This window comes from Ceratotherium simum, chromosome 6 (assembly GCF_057802395.1).
Source record: "Ceratotherium simum simum isolate JZ-2026a chromosome 6, ASM5780239v1, whole genome shotgun sequence".
Lineage (NCBI taxonomy): Eukaryota > Metazoa > Chordata > Mammalia > Perissodactyla > Rhinocerotidae > Ceratotherium > Ceratotherium simum.
In genome coordinates, this window is record NC_141905.1 from 31,710,147 (window position 1) to 31,736,985 (window position 26,839).

Consider the following 26,839-nt stretch of genomic DNA (forward strand, 5'->3'; position numbering starts at 1 on the left):
GTTTCCTAACCTGACCCATAGTGCAGGAGAGCAGGTTGGCATCAAAAATTAGTCACTCCTGCAAGCTGGTCGTCAGGACACCTGGCTCCTTGTGCAGTCTCTTGCCTGTGATTTGGGGCAAGCCGCCTCCCTCTCTGAGCCTGAATTTCCCCACTTGTAACACACGGAAATTAACCTACTCTACAGACTTTCCAAAGCCCCCTTCAGGGTACCAAGAGAGGGTCTGGACAGATGCCAAGGAAAGATAGACCATGAGCAAAGAGGTCTGGGGCGCCAGACGCGAGCCAGACGAGGCTCTTCTCACTGGGCGAGGCTCTTTGAGGAACCGAGAGTTGCTGGGACAGAGCCCGCGAGGAGAAAGCAAACAGAGCGACGCTCCCCTCCCCCGACCCCGGCCCTTTGTCCGGAATCCAGCTGTGCCCCGCGGGGGAGGAGCGGGCTCGCGTGGCGCGGGCCCCCGGCCCCGGCGCTGATTGGCCAGTGGCGCGGGCCGCTGCGGGGCAGGCACGCTCCTGGCCCGGGGCGAGCAGATAAAGCGTGCCAAGGGGCACACGACTTGCGGTTCAGGAAATCCGCGCCAGGGGAGAGCAACACAGGCCCGGACTCCGCTTTGCGCTTCTCTTCTTCTTTGGAGCTGGGGGAACTCCCAGGCAGCGGCGCCTGCGTCTCAGCTCAACTTGCAGACGAAAAGACCAGCTCAGCTCACCGCTGCTCTTGCTGCCAGCCGCTCTCTACCCTTTTGCACTCGAGAACAAGGTAACACCTGGAGGCCGCAGAGTGGCGGCCGGAGGGGAAAAGGCGTCCTCTGATCCAGCGCGGGGTGGCTTTTTCTCGGTTTTTTCCTACCTGGCCCCGGGATCGGGAACTGAGCCTAGGTGACCGACCTATGCTTACCCGTACCTCTTACCCCGCCGCAGGATGGCGCCTCATCCCTCGGGTGCGCGAGCTGTCCAAGTGACCCACGAGACAGAACAGCCCTTCCCGGGCGCCTCGGACGACGAAGTGACCTGCGTCGCGTCCGCTCCGCCCAGCCCTACTCGCGAGCGGGGGTACTGCGCCGAGGCGGAAGGAGGCAACTGCCGAGGGGCCGCGAGGAAGCTCCGGGCTCGGCGCGGCGGGCGCAGCCGGCCCAAGAGCGAGTTGGCTCTCAGCAAGCAGCGACGGAGCCGGCGCAAGAAGGCCAACGACCGCGAGCGCAATCGGATGCACAACCTCAACTCGGCGCTGGACGCGCTGCGCGGCGTCCTGCCCACCTTCCCCGACGATGCGAAGCTCACCAAGATCGAGACGCTGCGCTTCGCCCACAACTACATCTGGGCGCTGACGCAGACGCTGCGCATAGCCGACCACAGTCTCTACGGGCTGGAGCCGCCCGCGCCGGCCTGCGAGGAGCTGGGCAGCCCGGACGGCTCGCTCTACTCCCCGGTCTCCCAGGCGGGCAGCCTGAGCCCCGCCACCTCCCTGGAGGAGTGCCCCGGGCTGCTGGCGCCTGCCTCCCCTGCCTGCCTGCGCCCTGGCGCCCTGGCTTTTTCAGACTTTCTATGAAGGAGCCAGTCGGCCGCTAGGCGGTGGGTGCTGGGAGAGAGGGAAGGGATGGAGGCCGTCCCGGGTGCGCGGCGGCGGCCCTCACGCGAACTTGCTTCTCCTGCCTTTGGCTCGCTGACCCTCGGCGGGCCCAGGCGCCTGCAAAGGTGGCAGGCGGGTTCAATCCCCTGATTCTCTGCGCCGCGCCAACTGTAACCCTCTGCCGCGGCCGGCGCAAATGGGCATTGCAGGCTGCGCGCCTTTAGGCCCCCTCCCTGCCGCCACCCCAATATCTCATGCAAAGAAGACGAGAATGATAGCACTACACAGCCAGAAATGCCCACCGTCTCCCACCACCCCACCCTCGCTCAAGTCTGTCTGTCGTTCTGTCCGTCTGTCTCTTACCTCTCCTCCCCCAATGAGATTTAATCCAATATTTGGTCTCTCAGCGTTTGCTCCCCTCGCCCAGCGTCTCTTCTCCAGAAACGCCGCTGACCTTCTCCTCTGGTCCCTATCAAGTCCCGGGTTTCAGGCCGCTCCACTCTGCCTTAATCCACGAAGGCGATCCTCTGCCTTCTCCTCGTGCACTTTCCTTCGGAGCCATTGCCCTCCTGGGGGCGGGAGACCAGGCTGTAAACTGAGAAAGCGCCAACCGGCTCCAGGTGCGCCTCCTCCGCCCCCCTGAGTCCCGGACCGCGCTTGTCTTAAAAAAAAAAAAAAATCACTTTGTAAATTATATGATATCTTTCAAAATGAATTTTGGTATGGTAGATTATATGATCCCCTGCCCTGTATTACACAGTCGTATTTATTGATGAGGTTTCACAGAGGGAAAAGTCTATATTTTGTACATAGATTATTTAGGGACTGGTGAACGAGATTTTGAGCGAATAAAAAAGGACCCTCAAGAAGACTGAGCAGGGTAACTCGATTGTGTGGAGAGGAGGAACAGCCTCTGAGGCAGCAGGGGTGGGGTGGGGAGGGTGGGTTATGTTGGGGGGGGAGTAGGGGGTGCTCTGTCCAAGTACAGGGATGAGACTCTTTGTGCGGGTCTGGGGACCCTCCTTGGGCCTGGACTAAGAGACTGTAGCACTAGGCTGGAAGCTGGGAAGATTGCGTTCCAAGGGCAAGTCAGCTATACACTCTTGGAAAGTAACAGCCGGAAGGCTCTTAAGAAATCATTGATCCAGCCTCCTTGTTTTATTTATGGGGCAGCGACTTGTCTTATTCCAAACAGTGGTTTAGAAGAAAGATAAGTCTCCAAGTAGGACCGCTCACTGGCACTGCTGGCCCTAGCCTCTATGCCAATAGCCTGGATTTGGTTGCATTTGAGTAAGGAAAGGAGTAACATCCCGGCTGCAGGGTCAGGGCCCTCCGAAATACTGCCGGCGGGCTGGGCATCCCAGGAATTTTCCCAAAGTGCTTAGAGACCTAATACATCTTCTGAGCGCACTTTAGGCACCGGCGCTGGGACCGCGGCGTCATGATTTGTGGGGCTGAGCGGCGGGGAGCAGAGGAGGTGGGGGGTCGGGCTGGAATCTGTGGCACCCCCGGACACCTGGCAGCCTTGATTGAAAGCTTATAAAGATACTGTTCAAGGTTTCCAGCCACGCGTTCTCTATTTCTCCCAAGGTAGAATAGGACTGGTGTGCGGCAGGGACTGAAACTTGTCCCAGGGATGCTGCTGGAGCGCCCTTCCACGGCTTCCGGGACCCCCAGGACCTCCGGGAAGCAGGTCCAAGCTGTAAGAATCCGCAGAGTCTGCCTGGCGCTGGGGAACAGGAAAACGGAGAGTGGGCCTACTCTGTGAATTGAATCCCAGAGGCCTCCTTGTTTAGCCCGGGGCACCAGGGGAAGAATGGAGCCAGCCCTAGTGGGGCAAGGCACGGTCAGGGGCCAGGACCCCCTTTCCAGCTCCTTAGAGCGCAAAGGCGGCGGCTTTGCAGGCGTTAACGCCTCTGTGACTGTCTCTTATGCCCTCCCCTCTTCAGACTGAACTTTTCCTCTTTCCTCTACTCCCAGGTTCCTAAAAGTAGCTTGGAGGAGCTATATCTCAGTTATCAGGGGCTGGGTTTGGGGGCGGGAGGGGGCCTGCGGTAAACAAACGAATGAAGGAAGGTGTTGTTTCATTTCACTGCTTTAATCTGGGAGGAGGAGATTAATGCGTTATTGGTAACCTCTGCAGCAGCCAACTTTCCACCTGGGGCACCATCTGGGGGCAGGTGTCAGCAGCTAGGAGTTGCACAGACCAAGCCAGCGCCTGCTACTTGGTGGACATTGGGGGCAGGGGTGTGGACAGACAGAAAAAGTAGGAAAGTCCATCTCTGTTCTCCTGGGACAGTAGCAAGTATATAGACAAAATCTTTCAAGGTGAAAAAATTTGGTGCTGGGTGGAGGTACGAGCCACAGGATAGATGGTGGGACTGTTACCTGGGGCTGGATTGGGAAGCTTGTGGCATTTGGGCCAGGATTAAAGGTTTGGAGGGGAATTCCTTAAGCAGAAAGATCATTCTTCCTGTGAAAGGCTGTGGGAAGTACTGTTCAAATAGGCAGGGGGCTCCCTTGGTGCAAATGACCCCCTGAAGCTGGAAGAGTGTCTGTTGGCACTGCCTTGCAGGTGGAGGCACCCACTGCCCAGTCTGTCTCCTGCTTTCAAGGGTGTTTATTAAGGAGCCATTAGTCATCCAACACACACAGACTGGTCCTCCGCCCAACGAGTTAAAAAAAAAAGTTTAACCAACTCAACTGCTGGGCTGCCACCTTGTGTTCAACCCTGGAGCTTCTGTCAACTCTACTCTCCAAGTTAGGAGGAGGCAGAGGAAAACTTAGGGTTTGGTTCAATCATTGCAAAATTTAGGGTTCCTGTGCCCAGATGAGCTCCAGCAATGTGTGGAATCGCATTGAGGAGGGAAACCTCTTCCTTGCCTCTTTCCAAAGAGCCTCTCACCAGGAATGGCTGGGAAACATTTCTGTGAGTGGCGCACACAACTAGCCTAGCATCGCCACCACCACGCCCCGCACCCCACATGGGCATTTTGCGTTCAGCGGCTTCTAAAATCAGCCAGCCTGCTGGCAATCTCCGCTGGAAGTCTGCCCCTGCCCACTGCACCCGGCCTTGTATGGCTATGGAGCCGCCTGCTGTCTGAGGTCGTTGCCTGCGCCCCAGCTCCCTGAAACTGAGACAGGGTCCCAAGTGGGAGCAGGAAAGACGCTCCAGTTGAACATCTTTCTTCCCCCTCTTCTGCCTTTGTCTGAGCCCAAGCCTGGCTTCCAGAAAAACAGCACATGAATCTTGCGCCACCCCCTCACACCCCCATCCACACACACAAGCAGGTAGATTTATGGTGCCCTGCCCCCACCCCATTCCACCCCCAAGCCAGCCACAGTCGGAGGACAAAGCATCCCAGGGCCATTGGAATGCTAATGTCTGGGAGCCAGGCCGCTGGGCTGGCACAAAGGAAGGCTGGGCCATGGATGCAGGCGACCCCACAGCCGCACTCTGCCCCTCCTCTCTTCCACGGGCCATTCTACCTGGCTGTGTGACCTTGGACAAGTCTGAGCCTCAGCTAATTCACATAAGAAGTTGGAGGGAGTCCCTACACTCTTTCATTGGATTTCGGAGCACCCAAGAGAAGGTCATGCTTACAGTGTTTGGAGTTACAGCCCCCCACGACCAGAAGCGGTGGAAAAGATCCTTCAGGCCCTGGCACTAGGGACAGTGTGGGGAGTGTGTGTGTGGGGGGGGCTGATTCTGCTGAGAATGTGGAGAAGAACAAATGCTGGGTAGATTATAATTACATTTTTACCATCATGTAATTAATATTCTCTCTTGTGTTCCTTTCCCCCTCCCCCCTTTTTAAAATACCTGCAGACGGCGCTCAAGAAAAGTAGTGAGAGGCCGCTAGCTAACCTTACCCGCCTGCTCTGCCTTCAAAGGCAGAGAGCACAGACGGTGGGAACCTTGAGGCAGGACACTTCTTTTCTCAGGTACCCTCCTGTAGCTATTGAGGTGGGCAAGGCAGGATGGTCACACTCAGGGAAACAGAGACCCAGAGTCTTGGAAGTAGGTGACTTGCCCAAGGCCCTCAACCTTCGGTGAGTTATTGGAGCAAGCTCTGACTGTGACCCTGGCTCAATTTAGAGCTCTTTCCTCTGTGCCGGGGCAGTCGTTAGTTGTTTGCGCTTTGGTTCGAGCCGGGTCCTCTGGGTCTTGTAAGGCCAAGAGGCTCCTTTGCGCTTTGGCCGCTCTCTGGACCCCTAGGTGAGGTTCCAAGCTCCTGTCTGCGCTCTCTGCTTCCAGGATGCCAGGGCCGATGCGGACGGAGACGCCGCCTGCCTGGCTAACCCGGTCGGGTCCTGAAAGGCTGCGGCGCGCCCCTGACCATGGTGCTGAAATGACCGCGTTGGTTCAGAGAGTGAGGCTCCCGGGAACGTGGCGTTCTGAGTACAGAAAGCCACCCATCAACCTCGTCTGCCCACCTAGGGAGCCCGCTGTCAACATGTAGACCCAGAAGGCTGTCAGGTTTTCTTGATGTGGTGGGGAAAGCATGGACTCTGTTGCTACTCACTGTGTGACCCTAGCAAGGCCCTTTTGTCTCTAGGCGGTAAAACACCCCCTTGTTTTTGGAGCTAGAATTGAATGCCCAGGTTAGGAATTTCTGACAGCACCTGAGAGGTCTGAAGTGGAACAACATTGGAAGTTTAAGCTGCAGCAGCTCTAACTGGGAAAACTGGTTTGGAACTTTGCCCTCAACAGGGGTCTCGTTCTTTGGGTTACAATGAAGTTTTAGTTATTCAAAGAACAAAGGCAAAAGGAAGTCCTCCGAATGCAGACACAGGGCGGCAAGAGTGGCTAAGAACACCTATTTTAGAATCACACAGACATGGATTCAAAACCTGGTACAACCACTAACTGATGATTTTCAGTTAAACCCCTTTGCCTCACTGACACTCATTTTTCTCACCAGTGAAGTTGGGACAATAAGTAGTAGCCACTTAATTGGGCTGACTAAATGTGCTTGCTTTTCTAGTGAAGGCTAAGCCACCATAAATGGTAATTATTATTATTAGCATCTTCATTTGTCTCAAATTCTCCCGGGTTTTTTTTTGGGGGGGGTGCTTTTGTATGAATTTGAGTTTCCTCGGCACCTCTGTGCAGTGCAAACTGGTACAAAGGCCCAGGGCCACCCACTGCTTCCTGGCAACCCTCCCCAGCTTAGATCTACCCTTCCTGAGCTCCAGGATTATCCCTCGGGCACCCCAAACAAGACATGTCCAAAATGGATCTCCTCTACCCTAACCCCAAACTAATGCTGCCTCCTGTTCCTGATCTCACTAAGTAGCATCACCCAGTTATCCACACTAAAAATCTAGGGTTCTTCTTCACTCTTCTCTCTCACTACCCAAATCCAATTAACCCTTAAGTCCTGCTGATTTGTCCTTCTCACTGTTTCTTGAATCTGGCCTCTCCTTTACCTCTTTATGACTGTTGCCCTAGTTCAGGCTTTCATCCCTCAAATGGAGAGACTGCCTAACTGATCTCCATACCTCTAATTTCAACACTTTTCACTGTGCCTTCCATGCTGCAGCCAGAGTTCCCAGCTAACATGCAAGTATAACATTGTCATTGTCACTCTCCTGTTTAAAATCTTCAAGTGGTTTCCAATTATCCTTGGGATAAAGCCCATGTTCCAACAGGGAAGGATGGTGTAATGGGAGCTATAAAGTGATATGAATCTAGATTCAATCCTCAGCTGGTTTATTAACTGTCGGTATGACCATGAACAAGTTCCTTAACCTTTCTCTCAATTTCTTCATCTGTAAAGTTGGAATAATAATATTACCTTTTAGGGTTTAAGTTAGAGTAAAGCCAGGCTGCTATAATGAGCTCACCAATAATTCAATCTGAGGTGAGCATTCCAAGTGGCTGGGTAGCTCTGCTTCATGACATCATTCAGAGACCTAGGTTCTTCCATCTTCTTCCTCCACCAGCTGCTAGGTCCTTGTGGTTGCCATCCACGTGGTTGAGGCTGCATTTTCATGCGTCCCAGCTAGTGGGAAGGGGAAATAAGGCATGGAGGAGCCTTACCCACAGTCTTAAAGCTTAGACTCAGCAGCAGCACATTTCACTTCTGCTCACATTTCACACAGAGAACATGATCACATGGCCTCACCTAACTAGACAAGGGGCTGTGTGCATAGGAAGAAGTGAAGAATGGATTCTGGTGGGTAATGAGCAGTCTCCACCACAGGATTGTTGTCAGGATTAAACTAGATTATACATGCTATTATTTTTTGTTTTTATCATAATCAATCACTTATGCCTATACCCAGAGTCCTGCTGCACCAGCCTCTTTTCCACAATGCCTTGCTTGTCTTGACATTAACCCTCCTGAAATACTGACTGCTTGAAGTCTTCCTCTCACACACACTCAGGTACCCCTCGCGTGCTTTTTTCCTACACTGCTCTCTCTGCCCAAACTCTCTTTCCCTTTTACCCTTCCCAAATTTCCAACACAGACATCTTCCCAGAAGCTTTCTCTGAACTGTTCCTCTCTCCTTACTCCTGCTCCCATAATATATTGAGCATATGAATATCTTTGCACTTTCCAGTAGTATTGTAATTATCTGTTTGTTCATCTGCACCCTCCACTGGTCTCTGAGATCTTCTCAAGGTCAGGAGCTGTGTCCATCTTCATGTCTCCAATGAGCACTCATTTTCAACCATATGCCACATGTTTTTGGAATGAACTGAGTAAGTGAATTGACTAAACGAATGAAAGGCAATTCAATTATTTGTTTAGAAATTTCTATCCTTCCACAGACTGGCTACCACATAAAGGCCAATGAATATTTATTGAATAAATGAATAATTTACATAGAGACTCATTACCCTTCCTGCCTCATACCCTCTTCTGCACCAAAATAACCTTTCTTTGTCTCCTATGATCTGTTTAGAAGATGCCCCATCTGAGTAGGCGAGACTGGGTTATCACAACAGTATCATTGTTTCTGAGAGCACTGGTAACAATGCCAATAGTCAGGTGTGGGTGATCCCCCCATGCGATGGTCCATTAGAGCATGGAGCTTGGCATCTACCTCAACTCCAGCACTTCCTAATTCTATCACCTTGTGAAAGTTACTTAGCCTCTCCAAGCCTCAGTGTGCCCACCTATAAAAATGGAGAAAACCACACCTACCTCATAGGGTTTTACGAGGATTCAAATGAGGTGACAGATATGTCCATACACTTCATGTGCTTGCCAGCAATTTGAAGCAGAACTCATTATTGTACCCACCGCACCTCCATCTTATGCCTACAGATGGCTAGTGAAGGAGGCATGGGCCGGGACTGACTCACCCACATCAACCAGGGAAGGGTGATGTGACTTGCCCAAGCACCCAGCCTGTTAACTATGGAAATAAACTGAGGCTCCTGCTACCCTAACATCATCACCAGCTAAACTACCTCTGCTGTACTACTTATCTATTGCTGCTTAACAAATTACAAAAAAACTTAACTACTTAAAACTAGAAATATTTATTGTGTGGGTCTTCTGTGGGTCAGGAATCCAAGTGTGGCTTAGCTGGGTGCCTCTGGCTCTAAGTGTCTCATGGCTGCAGTCAGAGTGTCACTGGGGAATGTGGTCTCATCTGGTGGCTTGACTGGGGGAGGATCCACTCCCAAGCTTACTCACCTGACTGTTGGCAGGATTCAACTCCTTGAGCGCCATTGGACTGAGGGCCTCAGTTCCTCAGTGGCTTTGGGCCAGAAGCCTTCCTCAGTTCCTTGCCATGTGGGCCTCTCCATAGAGCAGCTCACAACATAGCAACTGGCTTCCTTCAATGCAAGCAAACAAGAAATAGAGGGACACCCAAGACAGAAGCCACAGTCTTTTTGTAATCTAATCTCGAAAGTGACATTCCATCACCTCTGCCACATTCTATTCTCCAGAAAGAAGTTACTAAATCTATCCCACAGCAAAGGGGAGGGGATTACACAAGGGCACATATACCAGGAGGCAGGGATCATTGGGGCCATCTTAGAGGCTGCCCATCACATTGGCAGTAGCAGAACCTTTTCTGCCTGCTTTCCACACTCCAGAGACAGACAGATAGACATACCAGGGTTCAAAAGGAAAAAGCCCAGGTGATTTGACTCCTGGGGCTAAAGCAGATGTACCCCAGTGCTGGGTTGCCTTCCAAGAAGGGCCCAGGAGGGGGGAACCACTCAGTGAGCATTTAAGCCACCTCCGCTGATCTCTGACATCCATTTACTGCTTTCACAGGCCTCCCCACCCCCACTCTCAGAGGCAGAGATTTAGGATGTCTGGGGCCTGGACACCGTACCCACTGAAGGGAAATTTACTGCCTCTAGAGAACCAGGGCTTGACTTGGGGTCTTGAATGCATCTTTTTCCCCTTTGCCTCTGCTTTATTAGGTTAATCATTGCTTGAATCGGTTGCCATGGTTTGGGCAAACCCATGGCGATTCTATAATGAAGCCTGAAAGACTCGGACCCCATTTATCATCCTCAGTGTTTGGGAGGCCCAGAGCCTCATTTGCCTCCCCCAGCCTCTGGGCACCACCCTTCTGCCTGGGGCCCCGAGGCCCCTTTTGAACCAGGAATGAACAGGTGGTGACTTGAAAGAGAAGAGGAGACCCACACAGGTGGAATGAGCAGTGCAATGCACATTCCCTACCACACACACACACATACACACACTTATATTTTCCACTCCAGGAGTCCAGACACAGACCAAACACACAGGCAGCTCTGCCAGACTCTTTCTGGAGAGTGGGAAGCAAAGAGTGATCTTCAGTTAGAAGGGGTCCATGGCTGCCCTTAGAAATAGGAGACTTATGTCTTGGCAGATCCAAATGTGACAACCTTTATTCCCTGGACATAGATTGAGCAGCATTGCAATCCTGCAATGAGTTGGAACAGATGGGGCAAGGCCTAGTGGGGAAATGAAGGCATACAGAGGGTCAGCAACATGTTCAAGGTCACCCAGTGATGGTATAGCCAGGGTAGGACCCAGAGCCAGTAAAATTTATTATGTAAAATTTCAAAAATAAAGAGAAGAGCATAATGAATTCTCATGTATCCATCACCTAGATTCAACAATTATCAACTCAGAGCCAATTATATTTCACCCACACAACTTCCCACTTCGCCCTGCACTACCTCCATGGATTATTGTGAAGCAAATCCTAGACATCATCCAATTTCAACGATAAATCCTTCCCCAGTATCCTTTTTTGCTCAGCATAAACTGCATAATAGAGTGTAGCAGCTGACAGCATTGACTCTGAAGATTGACACTCTGGGTTCAAACCCGAGCTCTGCCCTTCCCAGCTGTGTGACCTTCAACTAGTGACCTAGAGTCTCTGAGCCTCAGTTTCCTCAACTATAGAAGGGTGCAATGTTACCTCTCTCATAGGGTAATTGTCAGGATTAAACGAAATAACACAAAACAGGTGCTCAGCACCTGTGCCAGGCACAGAGTAAATAGTGGCTTTTATTGTTTCCATCCTTGTTGCCGCTGCACCACCAGTAGTGGCTGTGGTCTGGCAGGACTCTTGGTCTCTTGGTCTCCAACATCCAGGTCTCTTGGTGCAGTCCCCTGGCATGGAGGCAAGTGCCTCATCACTTCTCTCTCCCAGGAGAGAGAAAACAGACCTCAGCAGTGGACCTGGCCCCAGGTGCTGATGGCCCCCGGCCTCTGCTGCTCACAGCCCTGCTCAGCTCTGCACCATGAAGCCCTGGACCAGCAAGACCAGGCCCCCTTGTCCTCTTCTCCTTGTGTCTTTAGGCCTTCTGACCTCTTTGCTGCTGATCCCATTTCTGAGCAGGTGCCAACATACCTGCCTGAAAGTTGCATGTGTGTGTGCACATGCCTCTGTGTGTGTGTGTGCATGTGTGCCTGAGTGTGTGTGCTGTCCCTACATGCAAACTAGCATATTCTCATGCTTTCTTGTGCTTAGCCTGTGAGGGAGACCCCAGAAGGAGACGAAGGCCTGCCCTCTTGCAATTCATGGTTGACTGACACAGACCAGAGGAAAACTGGTCAGACGAAGGCGTGAAGACACAAGCACAGCACTGAGACCTCCTGGAGGAGGTGGGGAGAACACCAAGCTCTGCCAAACACAAAAGGTTGAGAGAAGAGAGGGGCAGGCAGGGTGCTCCAGGGAGGCCAAGGGCATGGGAAGGGAGGCGGTCCATCTGGGTTCGTTGTTTAGGTTAGGCCTAGCCCCAGTAGCTAACCTCTCCAGGAAAGACTTATTCCAGGAAATCACCCACACCCCCAGGATCAGAGCTCTGCAGGGTTCCCTGGGCTGAAAGGGCATCCTCCCCTCCCCCACTAAATCTCCCTTTTCTGACAGCAACTAACTTTTACTGAGGGTTTGCTATGTCTAAGCACAGTCCTGGCGCTTTCTGTTAATCAGTCTATGAGATCAGAATTATTATTCCCATTTTAGAAATGATGAAACTGAGGCTGAGAGCAAAGAAGGAACACGTTAAAGTTACCCATTAAGAGGTGCAGTGGATTGAACCCAGGCCCCCTTGACCTAGAGCTGCTTCTCTTAACCCCTGCTACATGGCACCACTGACTTTTCCTTTTATAAGTTTTGATTTGGGACATTTTCTTTTTTTTTTTTTTTTTTATAATTTTATTTATTTATTTATTTTTCCCCCAAAGCCCCAGTAGATAGTTGTATGTCATAGCTGCACATCCTTCTAGTTGCTGTATGTGGGACGCGGCCTCAGCATGGCCGGAGAAGCGGTGCGTCGGTGCACACCCAGGATCCGAACCCCGGGCCGCCAGCAGCAGAGCGCGCGCACTTAACCACTAAGACACGGGGCCGGCCCTTGGACATTTTCAAACATGCACAAAGTAGAGAGAATAGAATGACGTGTCCTCATGCACCGTCACTCAGCTTCCGCAGCCATCAATTCATGGCCAACCTTGTTTCATCTATTTGCCCCAACCCCCATCCTGCACACACACTTTTATTTTGGTGTGTGGAATATTTTAAAACACATCCCAGATATCTATAATCCCACTTGTAAATACTTCAGTGTTCATTTCTAAATGATGGGATGTTTTAAAAAAAATGACCACCAAGCCATTTTTTATACCTAATGCAATTAACAATTCTGTAGTATAATCTAATATCCAGTCATATTCAAATACTTCCAGTCATCTTTTACAAAAATGTACAAACAAACAGAAAACCTCCCATCTTGGAATCTCCTCTCTCCCAGATCTGCTGGAGGCCAGGGCCAAGGCCAAGACCAAGACCAGGCCAGCCTTGACTCCATGGCTTGGTGGGACTGGCCTTGGGCAAGTCAATCCCCTCCCCACCCCGCCCTCCCCACCAGCCCTGCCCTAAAGTCTGGTGACCAACCATCCTGGTTTGTCCAAGACTTTCCCAGCTTTCTCTCTGAGAGTCCTCTGTCCCCGGCAAACCCAGATGGTTGGTCACCCTACAAGGAGCTAGAAACCTGGTCTCACCCCAGCCCTCCCTCCTCCTCCTAGCTCCAGTGTGGTGTCACCCACTGAGAGCAGGGAGAGCCCACCACTGAATTTCAAGGGCCTTGAAATAACAAATAATTTACGGAAACCTTGGAGGAGAGGGCCCAAAGCCCCCCAGCCGAAGCTCCCCAGCCGCCAGCAGAGAATCAGGAGCTTTTCACACCCAGGGGACTAAATTCAGCAGTCTCCTCCCTCCGTCTTTTTCCCTTCCCCAGATCTAATGACAATCCAAAGAGTTCCTGATAGGGTTTTAAAAGATGCTCTTCATTCACCATCCACCAAGCATGAAAATCCAGCTCGTTTGTCTCCATTCTTCCCCCTAAAGGCCTGGCCGGCCTCGGGCCTGCAGCCACAGACCTGTCACTCACTTCTCACTTCCTTTTGTTGGATTGCCTTTATTTCATTCTTCTGTCTCCTCCGTGCACCCTCCGCTCTCCTCCTCATCCATCCCTGTCCTTCCCCTCCGCCCTCCCCCAGCACTCCCCAGTTCCTCCGTCCACACAAAAAAAGCAACAGACCAGTCTGGGAATTTCTTTACAGTCCCTGACCCCCGCCCCCACCCAGCCTCTTCTCACTCATTGCTTTTAAAAAGTGGGAGCAAAAAGACAGCAGCAGCTAAAAAGGACTTGGGATGGAAGAACAGAATTGCCTCATGCCCTGGCTGGAAATGGCCTCAGGGACCCCTGAGTCTTGTCCTTTGGCTCCACAGCCGTGGAAACTGAAGCCCAGAGAGGGGAAGAGATTGGCCCAAGGTCACACAGAGTTAGTGGCGGAGCAGGGTCCAGAGCCGAGTGTCCCAGCTTCTCAGGCTAGACTCCCCACACAGGGTTGATGGCTACTCCTCTGTCCCCGTGGCACTGAATTTATTCCCCTTTTATGACTCTTAACTGTCTGGGCCGAGGGTCATAGCCTGAAGGCAAGGCCGTGTCCAGTTCACCGCTGTGACGCTGGAATGCTTAACTCATCGTAGGCATTCAGTGGTGGTGGTGATGTTTTTAATGAAATTTAACTGCAGAAATGTGGGCCCCAGGCTGCCCCCTACTCTTTGGACCTCTTATCAGCCACCTTCTGGGCCATGGCTTTGTTGCCAGGCGCAGGGTATTACCAGGGGACACCCGGGGGAGGGTAGGTAAGAAAGGAGTGTGTGTTTAGCAGTCAGACCCCTTAACAGCAATTTCCCCTTGTAAGACAATCAATGCTGGGGGGAAAGGAGAGACATTTCCCCTACTCCCCGCCATCCTCCAGGGGCAGGGCAAATAGAGCAGGGAGGGAGCTGGCAATGGGCATCTCATCTGGCACAACACGGGAGTTAGAGGAGCAGGAGGGTTTACAGGGGATCTTGTGGTGGTCTAGTGGTTAAGATTCAGTGCTCTCACCACTGTGGCCAGGGTTCATTTCCCAATCAGGGAACCACGCTACCCATCTGTCGGTTGTCCTACTGTGGCTTGTCATACTGTAGTGGTTGTGTGTTGCTGTGATGCTGAAAGCTATGCCACTGGCATTTCAAATACCAGCAGGGTCACCGTGGTAGACAGGTTTCAGCAGAGTGTACTGCTAGGAGTCAGAATCAACTCCACGGCACTAACAACCACTGGTTCCTTCAGTCCTCAGTGAGTGTCGCCTATGTGCCAGGCCCTGAGTAAGTGACAGGAAAAAAGAGGTAGGCTCTGGTCATGGAGCTACATGGGCCTGAGAAGGAGGGGCGGGTCAGATTCACAAGCACACCCTCAGTCCTCTGTGACCTGGCCCAGGCCACCAACTTGAGGCTCCACTGCTATGAATGGCACCACTAGCCACTAGCCACCCACCTGCCTAAGCTAGAAACCTGGGTGCCAGCCTCACTTCGGCCCTGTGGATTCTGTGGATTCTACTCTGCGATGTCTGTGGAACCCATTCAGCCTCTCCCACCCTGCTGTCTCCTTCACTCTTGACTGCACTGGTGCCCCAGCCTAACAGAGGTCCCTGCCTGGAGTCTCCCTGTCACCTCTCCCTCTGGTCCAGCCCACACACCATAGCCTAATCTCGCTGCAGCTCATGTCTCTCCTCCAAGCTTTCCATGGAGAGGAGAGAGCCGCCTACCTCTTTAGTAGGTCGTAGCAGTCACGTGGTCAAGAGCACAGCTTTGGGGTCAGGCTCCCCGGGTTTAGATTACAGATCTGCCACCTACCAGCTTGGCGACCTTAGGCAACCTCTCTAAGCCTCAACGTCGTTTGTGAAATAGGGATAATTATAGCACTTCTCTCATAGGATAGTTATGAAGATTAAATATAGGATCTACAGTATAATACAGTATACAGTAAGTATAACCACATACAATATAATAACATATAAAAGCAGGAGACTGCATGAGACCATCAGTGAATGCCAGCTGTTGTCACTGTTGTCACGATTGTTGTCCTTCTGTACTTTAAAATTCTTTCTCATGTCCTGATATTACTGTAACTATTTTTCAAATTGACCCATCCTTTCTTGTCAGCGGTATTATCAAATGCCTTAAAATAGTCAAACTTGTTGGCCCAGAAATTCCTCCCAAGGAAATTATCAGAAATTGCCTAAGAATGTTTCGACAAAGATATCCATAACATCATTGTTATAATGGTAAAAAATTAGACACAAAGGAAATGTTCAACCACAGAGGACAGATCAGATTATTTATATATTCACTCAATGGGCTACTATGCCCCACTGAAAATTGTGTTGTAAAATAATGCTTGTTAACATGGGAAAATGTTCACAATATATAGCTAAGTAGAAAAAAACCCTGGATTTTCAGCAAGATGGTGGACAGGGAAACTTGCAGATCATTCCACCACAAAATATCTATAAAATCTGGATAATAAGATGACAAACATTTTTTAGAGGTACAGTATGAAACTATTTGAGCAAAAAATATATGTATGTTTATGCTCTGCAAAAAATCTGGGAAGATATCCACCAATTTATTGACTAGATAATGCGATTGCAGAATTTTCTTTCATTTCTAAATCTTGTTACATTTTGCACTGAGCTTGTACTAGTTTCTAACTACAGGGAAATGTTATCATTTGAAAGTTTTAATTAATGAATACAGTGGTATTTCAATTTTAAAATATGCCTTTGGAAGGATGGCAGGAGTGGCTTCCTTGACAGGGAACATCTGAGCGGAGAGCGTGGCCAGGCCAGCTTGGATCAGAAGGGCGTGGTACAGGCAGTGCGAGGCTGAGATTTCAGGGAGCAAGGAGCAGGGGGGGTCTTGAACTCCCACCTCTCAATTCAAAGGCTGATGATCTGTCCTCTTCCCTTTCCAGTTTCCCACTGTACCACTCAGGGTTTGGGGAAGGGATATAAAGGAAGTGGAACCAGTCCATCGCATTGGGCTTGGTCGGGCTCCTCCCATGTGCCCTGAGCTCTGTGGTGGCTTCTCTGGGAATTCAAGGTAGATCCAGGCCTTAAGCACCTGACCTGCTCAAGAAATAAGCTTTTCTGTATAAAAACATTTACCAGAAACTGGGGTTTATTTGGTTAAACATTAAGGTGGTACTTTTAAAAAATTTGTAAATATTTTAGATAAGAATCTCCCCATAGTAAGTTGAACAATGACCCCATCCCCCCCAAAAAAGATATGCCCACCAGGAACCTGTAAATGTGACCTAATTTGGAAGAAGGGCCTTTGCAGATGTAATTAAGTTATGAGTCTGAAGATGAGATCATCCAGAATTAGGTGGACTCTAAATTCAGTGACAAGTCCTTATAAGAGACAAGAAGAAGAAACAGACACTGAGACACAGAGAAGGCCACGTGAAGACAGAGGCAGAGACTGGAGTTATGTAACCCCAAGCCGAGGAATGCCAGGAGCCACCAGAAGCTGGGAGAGGCAAGGAAGGATTCTCCTCTAGAGCCTTAGGAGAGAGCAGGGCCCTGCCAACACCTTGATTTCAGACTTCTTGCCTCCAGAATTGTGACAGAATAAATTTGTGTTTTAAGCCACCCAGTTTGTGATAATTTGTTATGACAACTCCAGGAAATTAATATACTTTGTAAAAAATATTGCATCTTCTGCGCCTCCTTACACAGAGCACGTGCCGTCGGTCAAGCGTGTGGCAGACGTCAAAGCTCAGCAAATGTCAGCTCCCACGCCCACCTGTCCTGAGGATCAGGGAGCCATGACAAATGTCAGTTGTGGCCCAGTTCCATGCACTCCCGGAGCCCCAGAGATGTTGTCACCTCTCCGTCACATGACTCTGGACTGCTGCGGGGACTGAGCTCTTCTCTCTGCCGTCCTGGTCCTTAGCTACTCTAGATTGCCTGGCTCTGGCAGCTGACCATCCACTTTCTAGTTTGCTGCCCCCATCACGTATGGCCTGGGGAGCCAGTTGTCCAAGCTCAGTGGGATTGCATGCAAAAGAAGAATGAACGGAATTTAAGCGAGGAGCTGTGGGCCTTTCTTTTGAATGGCATGTGCGAGCTTTGAGTCTTCGACTTGGCGCCATCAGGATGATGCCAGAGGACGGGAAGGAGGGAGGCCTTATCTAGTAGGGTGGCAGATGAGGGGAGACCTCTTGGTACCAGCTGGGGGACTCTCAGAATACAGATACCAGGGTGGATGCAAACGCGCTGCAGGGGGCATGGCGCCCAGCCTTGAGGCTTGTCAGACGAGAGGGTTTCTAGAAGGATGGAGGTGGCCCAAGCCAGGTTAAAGGAGGATTCCCAGGAGGCCACCTGGAGGAGGTGGAGCTTTGAAGGAGGGAAGAACCTCAGGACAAAGAGGCAATGACAGACAGTGAAATGAGCATGGGATTTGAGCCCAATGATCTGGTTCAATCTCAGCCCTGTCGCTGTTAACAATTGGTGGCTATCCTTTCAGACTTTTATATATGAAGAAAAAGTTACACTCTATTTTTGTCATACTACGCTTATTTCACTTAATATATTACAAACGCTTTTCAATCTTAATGAAATATAGATCTACCTTGTCATTTGAATTGCTAATTGTTTCCATTTTCTCATCTATAAAAACGTTAGTATCTGATTTGCCATGTTCCTGGGCTTAGGGAAGGTTTGAATGAGGAAACGTGTAGTCTGTGTGTGGCTCGTGGACATGTGCAGATTGGATTTTATTAGCCGTCCTGCCTAGGGGACTATAGCTCAAAGGAACAGTGTGGACCAGGGGAGGTGGGGCGATGGTGGCAGGACAGAGAGCAGCCTTCCTGCAGCTCATCCATCAGCTCTGACAAACCTGGCCCCCTGCGAGGGCTCTGGACCCAGCTGCTGAGCAACGGCAGGTATGGAGCAGGAGCCCCTCCCTGGGCCCTTGGCACCCTCCTCTTAGGTCAACAGACAGAGTGGGCTCTGTTGGCCAGGTCAGGACAGGGAAGATTAATGGAGCAGGTGCAGGCTGGGGCGGGACCATCACCTGGCCCGACAAGGTCCCTCCTGGAGATTGAGTGCCCGACCCAGGCCAAGGACCAAACCCGATGTCATTCAGCCTGGCTCAGACCAGACTGGAGGTGAGCTGGAGCCAGTTTCTCTGCCCCTGTTGCCCCGCCTTCCCCAGTCTCACTCGGCCTCACCTGGCCTCCTTCAGTCTCCCCAACGGGGGTGGCCCATAGAGAGGCCCCGGGAGCCCAACCAGTGGAGCTCAGCTTTAAAATAAATGTTTTTCTTGTTTCTTCAATCTCCCACGTAACTCACTGCAAAAAAGCACAGATTAGCAAAATATTATAAATCACCTATTAACCTCACCACCCAGAGATAACACTGTTAACATTTGATAGATATTATATCTCTATCTATCACTCTCTATCTATCCACACACACACACACACACACACACGTATGTGAAGAGAGAGAGAGAGAAATCACTCTATACATTTTGTCTTATAATCTCCTTGTTACACTTAATATGTTATGAACATCTTTTGGTGCCAATGAAATCTAGACCTACTTCATCATTTTAATTGCTACATATATTCTGAGTATTCAGGCACAACATCATATTACATTTAACCAAAAATTCCCTTTTCGATATTTGAGTTGTGTCCAATTTTTGCCCTTTGTAAATAACACTGGGATGAACATTTTTATATGTATATCTTTTTATTATTTCTTTAGGAAAATGTCCTAGAAGTGGAACTGTTAGGTCAGAGGTATGTGCTTGTTAAGGCTTTTGATACATATTGCTAAAGGGTTACACCCGTGTTTATTGGAGCCTGTAGATTGTCCATCCTGCTCTGGGGTGAGGGGGAGAGGGTGGCCTGAGGACAGAGTTTGGAATTGAGGCCAATTTAGCATGGATGGCACTATCCAGGGGTTTGTCATCCAGCCTTCTGCCCAGGAAGAAAAGTTGCTGAACAGGCAGGTAAGGAACTCACGAGCTTGGGAGGTGAGTCCCTGGGAGTGGCATGGAAATCAGGGCGGAGGAGGAGAAAACTTCTGGGGAGATAAGTCAGAGAAGACTTCCCAGAAGAGGTGAAATTTCTGCTGGCCTTGAAAGGTGAGAGGGACGTGGCTATTCAGCATGAGTATTCCAGGTGGGGCAAAGGGCTGGGTAACAAGTGCCCCACATTTTTGGGGGGATGAGAGATGGAGGCAGCCAGAGCCTGCCCTCAGCCATGGCAACCCTCCCCCACTACGTTAGTTGAGTTTTCAGGAGGGTACAGCCTTGCCCCATGACCAAACCTAAGCTGACAACAGAGACCACCTCCCACACAGCTTTGTGACCTTGAGCAACTCACTGAACCACTCTGCCCTTCAGTTTTCCCAACTGTAAATGGGGATGATAGTTATATCACTCTCACACGATTGCTGTGGGGACTGAGAGAGGTGCACAGGGTCAGCCTTTGTAAATTGTGTTTAGTCTAAGAAATTAATCATTAAAAAGTAGAAGCTCCTTTCTAGTTTTCTGTCCTAAAAGCTAAAGTGTATCATATCTAGACAATTGTGTCCACCTATAGGACACTGAGACTTAGCCGCTTAGTGGAGAACTCCCAAGACCAGCTGCCTGGGGCCCAGGGGAGGGAGAGAAAATGGACAATTATCGAGAGCCTACCAAGTGTTGCCATTCCACACTCCTTCTGTCATTGCATCCTTGCAGCATCCCTCAGAGGTAGGGGTTATTATTTGCCCCAACTGACAGGTGAAGAAACTGAGGCTCAGAGCATCAGTAATTTACCTTGGTGGACATAGCTGGTGGGCAGCCAGGATTCAAGTCCAGATCAGTCTGACCCCATAGCCCTTGAGCCTTCCCTGGGCCTGGGTGTTAGCAGGGCTGAGATTAAGGATTACGGATTCTCAGCATCCCTTGGAGCCTTTTGGAGTATAACAGGGGTTCCCAGGGCTGGAGAGTGCAGGACCTGGGGCTGTGGTGATGGAAGGCGGGGACCCCCACCAGCTCCCCCACCCCAACACCACCACTGGCCTCCTCTGCGTGGGGCAGCCAGCTGGTGACCTGACCTTGTGCCTCTGACAATGATTGAACCACACTGTTGGGGGGAAGGGGAAGATCTGTAAATCTGTCAGTAGGGGAGGGACTTTAACTCCAGCCTCTTGGCTCAGCCACTAGTGGGGGCAGGAGGAAGAGGACCCAGGAAGATGCCAGGGGACCTCCTGATTCTGCTTGTGTTTCCTGCACTGGGGTCCACAGTGGAACACAAGGGACCCACTGAGCCCATGAAGTTCTGCGTCTCTCCCCCCTCACTATCTAAGTCCAATTTCCCTTAATGTAACTCAGGCAGCTCTGAAATATTGTCACTCCCCTCTCTTGTCCCATCTGGGCAGAGCCTGACTGGCCACAGAATATAGCAGAAATCACACTGGCCTGGGAGTCCAGAGACCTGGGTTCACACAGCAGCTTCCCTACTGTCTGTGCAGAGGCCCCAGAGCAAGTGCTGCAGGGGCCAGCAGGCAACATGCATGCCTGGTAGTGGCTGAGGGTGGACTGTGGTCACCTGGAGAGGCCACATACACCTAAAGGGGCCAGACACCACTTAAGTCCAGATATTCTTTCTATGGAGCAATGAAGACTTCGAATTTTTCAAGAGAAGCTAGAAATTCAGATTTGTATGTGAAATCTTCCCAATGTTAGCAACTAAGTGGAAAATAAAATTCAAATACAGTGTAGGCAAAACAAAATAAGCCTGACTGTAGCCTTAGGCTGGAGTCTCTGGTCTAGACACAGAAACCATAGAGGCCAGAAGAGCCACGACTAGATATTGTCTAGCATAACCCTTTGGTTTTAGACGGGGAAACTAAGGCCACACGGGGGTGAGAAGCATAAATTGGTTAAGGTCACTAGTGAGTTAGTGGCCCAGCTGGGCAAGAACTCCAGGCCTCCTGCCCCCAGCCTGTGCCTTTGCCATAACTTGCCTGGCTGAGGGGCCCTGGGAGCCATTGGAGATTCTGAGCAAGGGAGAGGGGAGGAGAGCCAAGGCCCTCCCTCTCTGCCAGGCTCACCTGAGGCACCTTCAGTCCTTTGTGAGCCCAGGGTTCCAGTCCCCACGCTGTCTTCTCCTTGTCCACCAGTGCTTCCTCTCTGTTCCAAGAGTCTGTGTTCAAGCCCCTGTGGTCAACTGCACAAGGCAGGTAGGGGAGGGGTCTAGCGTCCTTGCTCTGCCAGGGAGATGACTGGCAAGCCACCACTGTGGTATGTGGTAGGGGGAGTATCTCAATAAATACTGATTTCTAAACCAATTAAGAAATTAGACAAAGAAGCAAGGCAGACAGAGACCAAATACCACAATTACCGTGGATGAAGCGGATTTTGAAGAACACAGCTCATGGCTGTGGGCAAGTGGGCTCCCTAACGTGGAAACCTAGAAGGAGTCAGACTTATCGACAAAGTCACAGGCAACACTGCACCATCACCAGCCTCCCCTACTCACAAGGGCACAGCAGAGATGCGTGCTCTCTGCAGGTCGCTTGCACCCAGAGAAAAAGGCTGGGCCACCTGAGCCTGATTCACCAGTCAGGGAAGGCACTCACTATTCCCTGGAGCAGAATGAGGGAGAGAGAGCAGAGAGGCCAGGTGCGTTAGGCTGCTGGGGATCCCCACACACAGAAGGAAACATCAAGATTCCATTGTACTTCTGCTATTGGCTTAGTAACCATATTTGTTATTCTCTTAGTGATTGCTCTAGGATTTACAATATGCTTGCTTCTATCACATATCATAGTCTGCCGTCAAATAATATTACACCATTTCATGTATAATATAAGAAACTTACAACAGTGTACTTCCATTCTGACCTTCCATCCTTCGTACCATTGTTGTCACACATTTTCTACACGTGTTATACATCTCTAAATATAGCATTCTTTGGCTTTATACAATTATCTTTTAAAAATATTTTCTATTTACCCATATATTTATCGATTCTTAGTCTCTTCATTCCTTTGGGCAGATCCTAGTTTCTACTTGATATCATTTTCCTTATCCTGAGGAATTTCCTATAACATTTCTTATAGAGCAGATCTGCTGGCAACAAATTCTATCACCTTTAATTTGCATGAAAAAAAATCTTCATTTCATCTTCTTTTTTGAAAGATATTTTCCCTGAGAAGAGAATTCTAGTTTAACGGTTGTTGTTTTTTTCAGTACTTTGAAGAAGTAGTTTCGTTGTCTTCTGGCTTGAACAGTTTCTGATGAGAAGTCTGTGTGATCGTTATCTTTGTTCCTGGGTGCATATGTCTTTACATCTCTGACTGCTTTCAAGATTTTGTCTTTATCGCTGGTTTTCAGCAATTTGATTGTAACGTTCCTTGGTGTGATCTTACTTGTGTTTATCTTACTTGGGGTTCATTGAGCTACTTGGGCTGTGGGTTTATAGTTTTCATGAAATTTGGAAAGTTTTTGCCCATTATTTCTTCAAATGTTTTTTTCTATCTCCACTCTCTCCTTCTGGGACTACAGTTTCATGTATGTCAGAGGACCAGATATTGGCCCACAGGTCACTGAGACTCTGTTGACTTTTTTCACAATCTTTTTTCTCTCTTAGCTTCATTTCAGACAGTTTCTATGGCTATGTTTTCAAGTTCACTGATCTTTTCTTCTGAAGTGTCTAATTAGCTGTTCATCCTATCCAGTGAAATTTTCATTTCAAATATTGTATTTTTCATCTCTAGGAGATCCATTTGGGTCTTTTTATCATCCATTTCTTTCCTTATCATGTTCATCTTTTCCTCTAAATCACTGAACATAATAAGTACATTTGTAAGTTTAGTGTACATTTTAGTATACTTGATTACTAATTCCATCATCTCTGTCATTTCTGAATATATTTCCATTGATTTATTTTTCTCCTAGTTATGGGTGACATTTTTCTGCTTCTTTACATTTCTATTCATTCTTGATTGAATGCTGCACAATGTATATTTATGCTGCTGAGTAATGGATTTTGTTGTAGTCCTTTAAAGAGGGTTGGACTTGGCTCCAGCATGCCATTAAAAGAGCAGGATGATCTTTTAGAGGCTTATTTTTAAGCTTTTTAAATGTAGGACTAGAGTAGCCTTTATTCTAGAGATAGTTTAGTCCTACTACGAAATATGACCCTTCTGGTATCTCTCATCAAATATACAGATGTCTCACATATTCAACAATGTCTTTCCACCCTGACTAGTAGGGACTCAAATGATTCATCATCCTGTGTGAGCTCTGAGAACTTTTTGTCTTACAATTTCCCATAATTGTCTTTTCCCTGCACATTGTTTTTCGATTAGTCTTGAGGAGTTTCACTCACCACATGCACAAATTTGTATTCAGCCCAAGATTCAAGTGAATACTATGCAGATTTCTGAGATGCTCTCTGCAAAGATCTCTTCTCTTCATTACTCTGCCCTGCAAATCCTAGCCACCTCAACTTCCTGAACTCTGTTCTATGTCTCCTCAACTCCACAAGATCATCAGGCTCTGTATGGGTTCCCCATCCCTGCACCACAGATCAGAAATCACCTCCGGGCAGAAAGCCAGGATGCTTTTGGACTCACCTCATTTGTCTTTCTTCTCTCCAGGATCACAATCCTGTGCCGCCTGTTGTCTATCGTCTAAAAATGTTATATCATACGTTTTGTCCAGTTTTCTAGGTAAGTCTTCCCCTGTTACTCCCTTATGACTGGAAGAAGTCTAGAGAGAAATATCAGGAGTGAGGAAATGTTCTACCATTAACAATTCTTGTACAAGGATGAGCAAGAACGAGGAGAACTATTTTAGGATCATACCTGTGCTCTGAGGGATGTTCTGTTTGACCATCTAGCTACAAGGCTGTGTGGTGCAATGGAAAGGACCTGGATCAGGAATCTAGTTCTGTCCCCTCACTCTCTGTCGTGGCATTTTTAATTTTTGTCTGCCCTACATCCTTTTCCTCCTTCTCCTGGTCACAGCCCTGCCTTTCCTTTGGAGAACTGCTCCTCTCCAATTCCATGTGGTTCTGCCTGGGCTGCCAATCACAGTGCTCTGCCCTCTAGTTCACAGGGATGAGTGTGTGATCCATGCCCAGCCAGTCATAGCTCTTTATCCCTCTGCCTCTGTTATTGGTTCAGGGATGAGTACATGATCCAAGTTGGGCCAATCATAACACTTCCCTAATATTTTTACATGGATGCTAGAACATAAAAGCTTTTTTCCTGGGGTATCACTAGTCTGGATAGAGGTAAGCCTACTGATTTCTGCAGCCACATCCTACTCCTCTCCCCATCTCTGCAGTAAAAGAGATCAGGACAGAAGGCTTGAGGAGAGGAGCAGAGGGAGTTCTGGCAACACGAATGACATCCCTTCAGTCCCAGAGGCCAGCTCCACCTCTGCACTTCCTGGTTATATGAGCCAATAAATTCCCTTTTTTTCTGGTTTGAGTTGATTTTCTGTCACTTTCAACAACAACAACAAAATCTGACTATGTAAGTCCTGTTCCTGGGTCTTGATCCAGGTGTCTTCAAAGTGCACTGTGTGTACTCCAAGGGCTGCACAAGATGATCCACTGGTGTGTGGGAAGAAAACATAAGATCTCCTATTTATGAGTAGGTATTTTCCAGATGGAAAAGGATATATCTGCATGGCAGAATTGCATATGCGACAGCATGAAGACTAGACTCCATCTTCCCTGGAGGCAGTACCAGGCTCTGTCTCATTTTTATCTCCCCCAGCACTGAGCACATGGCCTGACTCATAGCTGACATCAAATAAATATTTTTTGGCCTTTCTGCACTACTCATAGAAGGGTCCATACAGCATTGTTCTGGGTTCCCACCATAACTTAAAGGGAAAGTTTCACAATGTCTGGAGCCCTTGATGTCCTGCAAATGAAGAAGGAGGATGTCCTCATATTCTTTTCAGGAGGAGCCCGCTTAGTTGGCACCAGCCTTGACTTCCAAATAGAACAGTACATCTACAAAAGGAAAAGTGATGGCATCTACGTTATAAATCTGAAGAGGACCTGAGAGAAGCTTCTGCTGGCAGCTCATGCATTGTTGCCATTGAAAATCCAGCTGATGTCAGTGTCCTATCATCCAGGAATATGGACCAGCAGGCTGTGCTGCAGTTTGCTGCTGCTACTGGAGCCACTCCTATTGCTGGCTGCTTCACTCCTGGAACCTTCACTCTCCAGATCCAGGCAGCCTTCCAGGAGCCATGTCTTCTGAAGGTTACTTATCCCAGGGCTGGCCACCAGCCTCTCACAGAGGCATCTTATGTTAACCTGCCTGCATTGCTCTGTGTAACACAGACTCTCCTCTGCACTATGTGGACATTGCCATCCTGTGCAATAACAAAGGAGCTCACTCAGCAGGTCTGATATGGTGGATACTGGCCTGGGAACTTCTGCACATGCATGGCACCATCTCCCGTGAACACCCATGGGAGGTCTGCCTGATCTCTACTTCTACAGAGATCACACAGAGATCGAAAGGGAGAGCAGGCCGCTGCTGAAAAGGCTGTGACCAAGGAGGAGTTTCAGGGTGAATGGACTGTTCCAGCTCCTGAACTTACTGCTACTCAACCTGAGAGTTTGAGGCATACAGGGGCCCTCTGTGCCCATCCAGCAAGTCCCTACTGAATACTGGACCCTCAGCCCGCCACTGAGGACTGGCCTGCAGATCCCACTGCTCAGGCCACTGAATGGGTAGGCACTACCACTGAGTGGTCTTAAGCTGTTCTTCCACAATCTCCTAAACAGAAAATAGAAATAACTTTGATGGAAAATAAATAGTTTCCAAAATAAATAAATATTAGTTGGATAAATGAATGAATAAATATAAAAAGAAGAGGCGTGTTTAGATAAGTTAGATAATGTGGAAGGTGAAGAGCAAGTAATATGAGTTTTGGTGAGGGAATGGCACAGAAATCTTTAAGCAAGGAGACTGCTATGTGAAGATTTGGGTTTAGAGGGCTCTCTGACAGCAGGAGAAAGACTGAGCAGTGACACTTGTTAGGAGTCAACTTCAATAGTCAAGTATGAGATGATGGGACTTAGGGAATGAGGGAGGATGCTGACCCAAGAGAGGTTTAAGAGCAGAACCACCTTGGTGACTGGATGTTGAGGTGGTATGACAATGCAGTGTGGTGGAGGTTTGGTCAGAAGGGAGGATGAGAGGTGTCAGGACAGAGGTGGATCAATGAGGACCCGGGAGTTTCCACTTTGGGAGCCTGGGTCAGAAAATTTTGTGGTGAGAAGAAAGTTTGGAGGAAACATGAGTTCAGTTGATGGTCTCTTGTGTTTCTGAGTTGAGATATTCAGGCGGATGTGTCTTATAGGCCATGGGATTTGTCAGGGATGGAAATAAATTTGGGAGTCATCAGGGACATTTTAATA

General features: G+C 49.3%; 1 protein-coding gene and 1 pseudogene across 1 annotated transcript; both read left to right on the forward strand.

Annotated features, from left to right (window-relative positions):
* Window positions 1–613: 613 nt before the first annotated feature.
* Window positions 614–2,212, forward strand: NEUROG3 (neurogenin 3). Its single transcript, XM_004427036.3, has 2 exons — window positions 614–756; window positions 918–2,212. The coding sequence occupies exon 2, from the start codon at window positions 919–921 to the stop codon at window positions 1,543–1,545; it is 627 nt and encodes a 208-aa protein (XP_004427093.1). The 5' UTR covers window positions 614–756; window position 918; the 3' UTR covers window positions 1,546–2,212.
* A 23,092-nt stretch (window positions 2,213–25,304) lies between these two features.
* Window positions 25,305–26,176, forward strand: LOC101405861 (small ribosomal subunit protein uS2 pseudogene; annotated as a pseudogene).
* The last annotated feature ends 663 nt before the right edge of the window (window positions 26,177–26,839 follow it).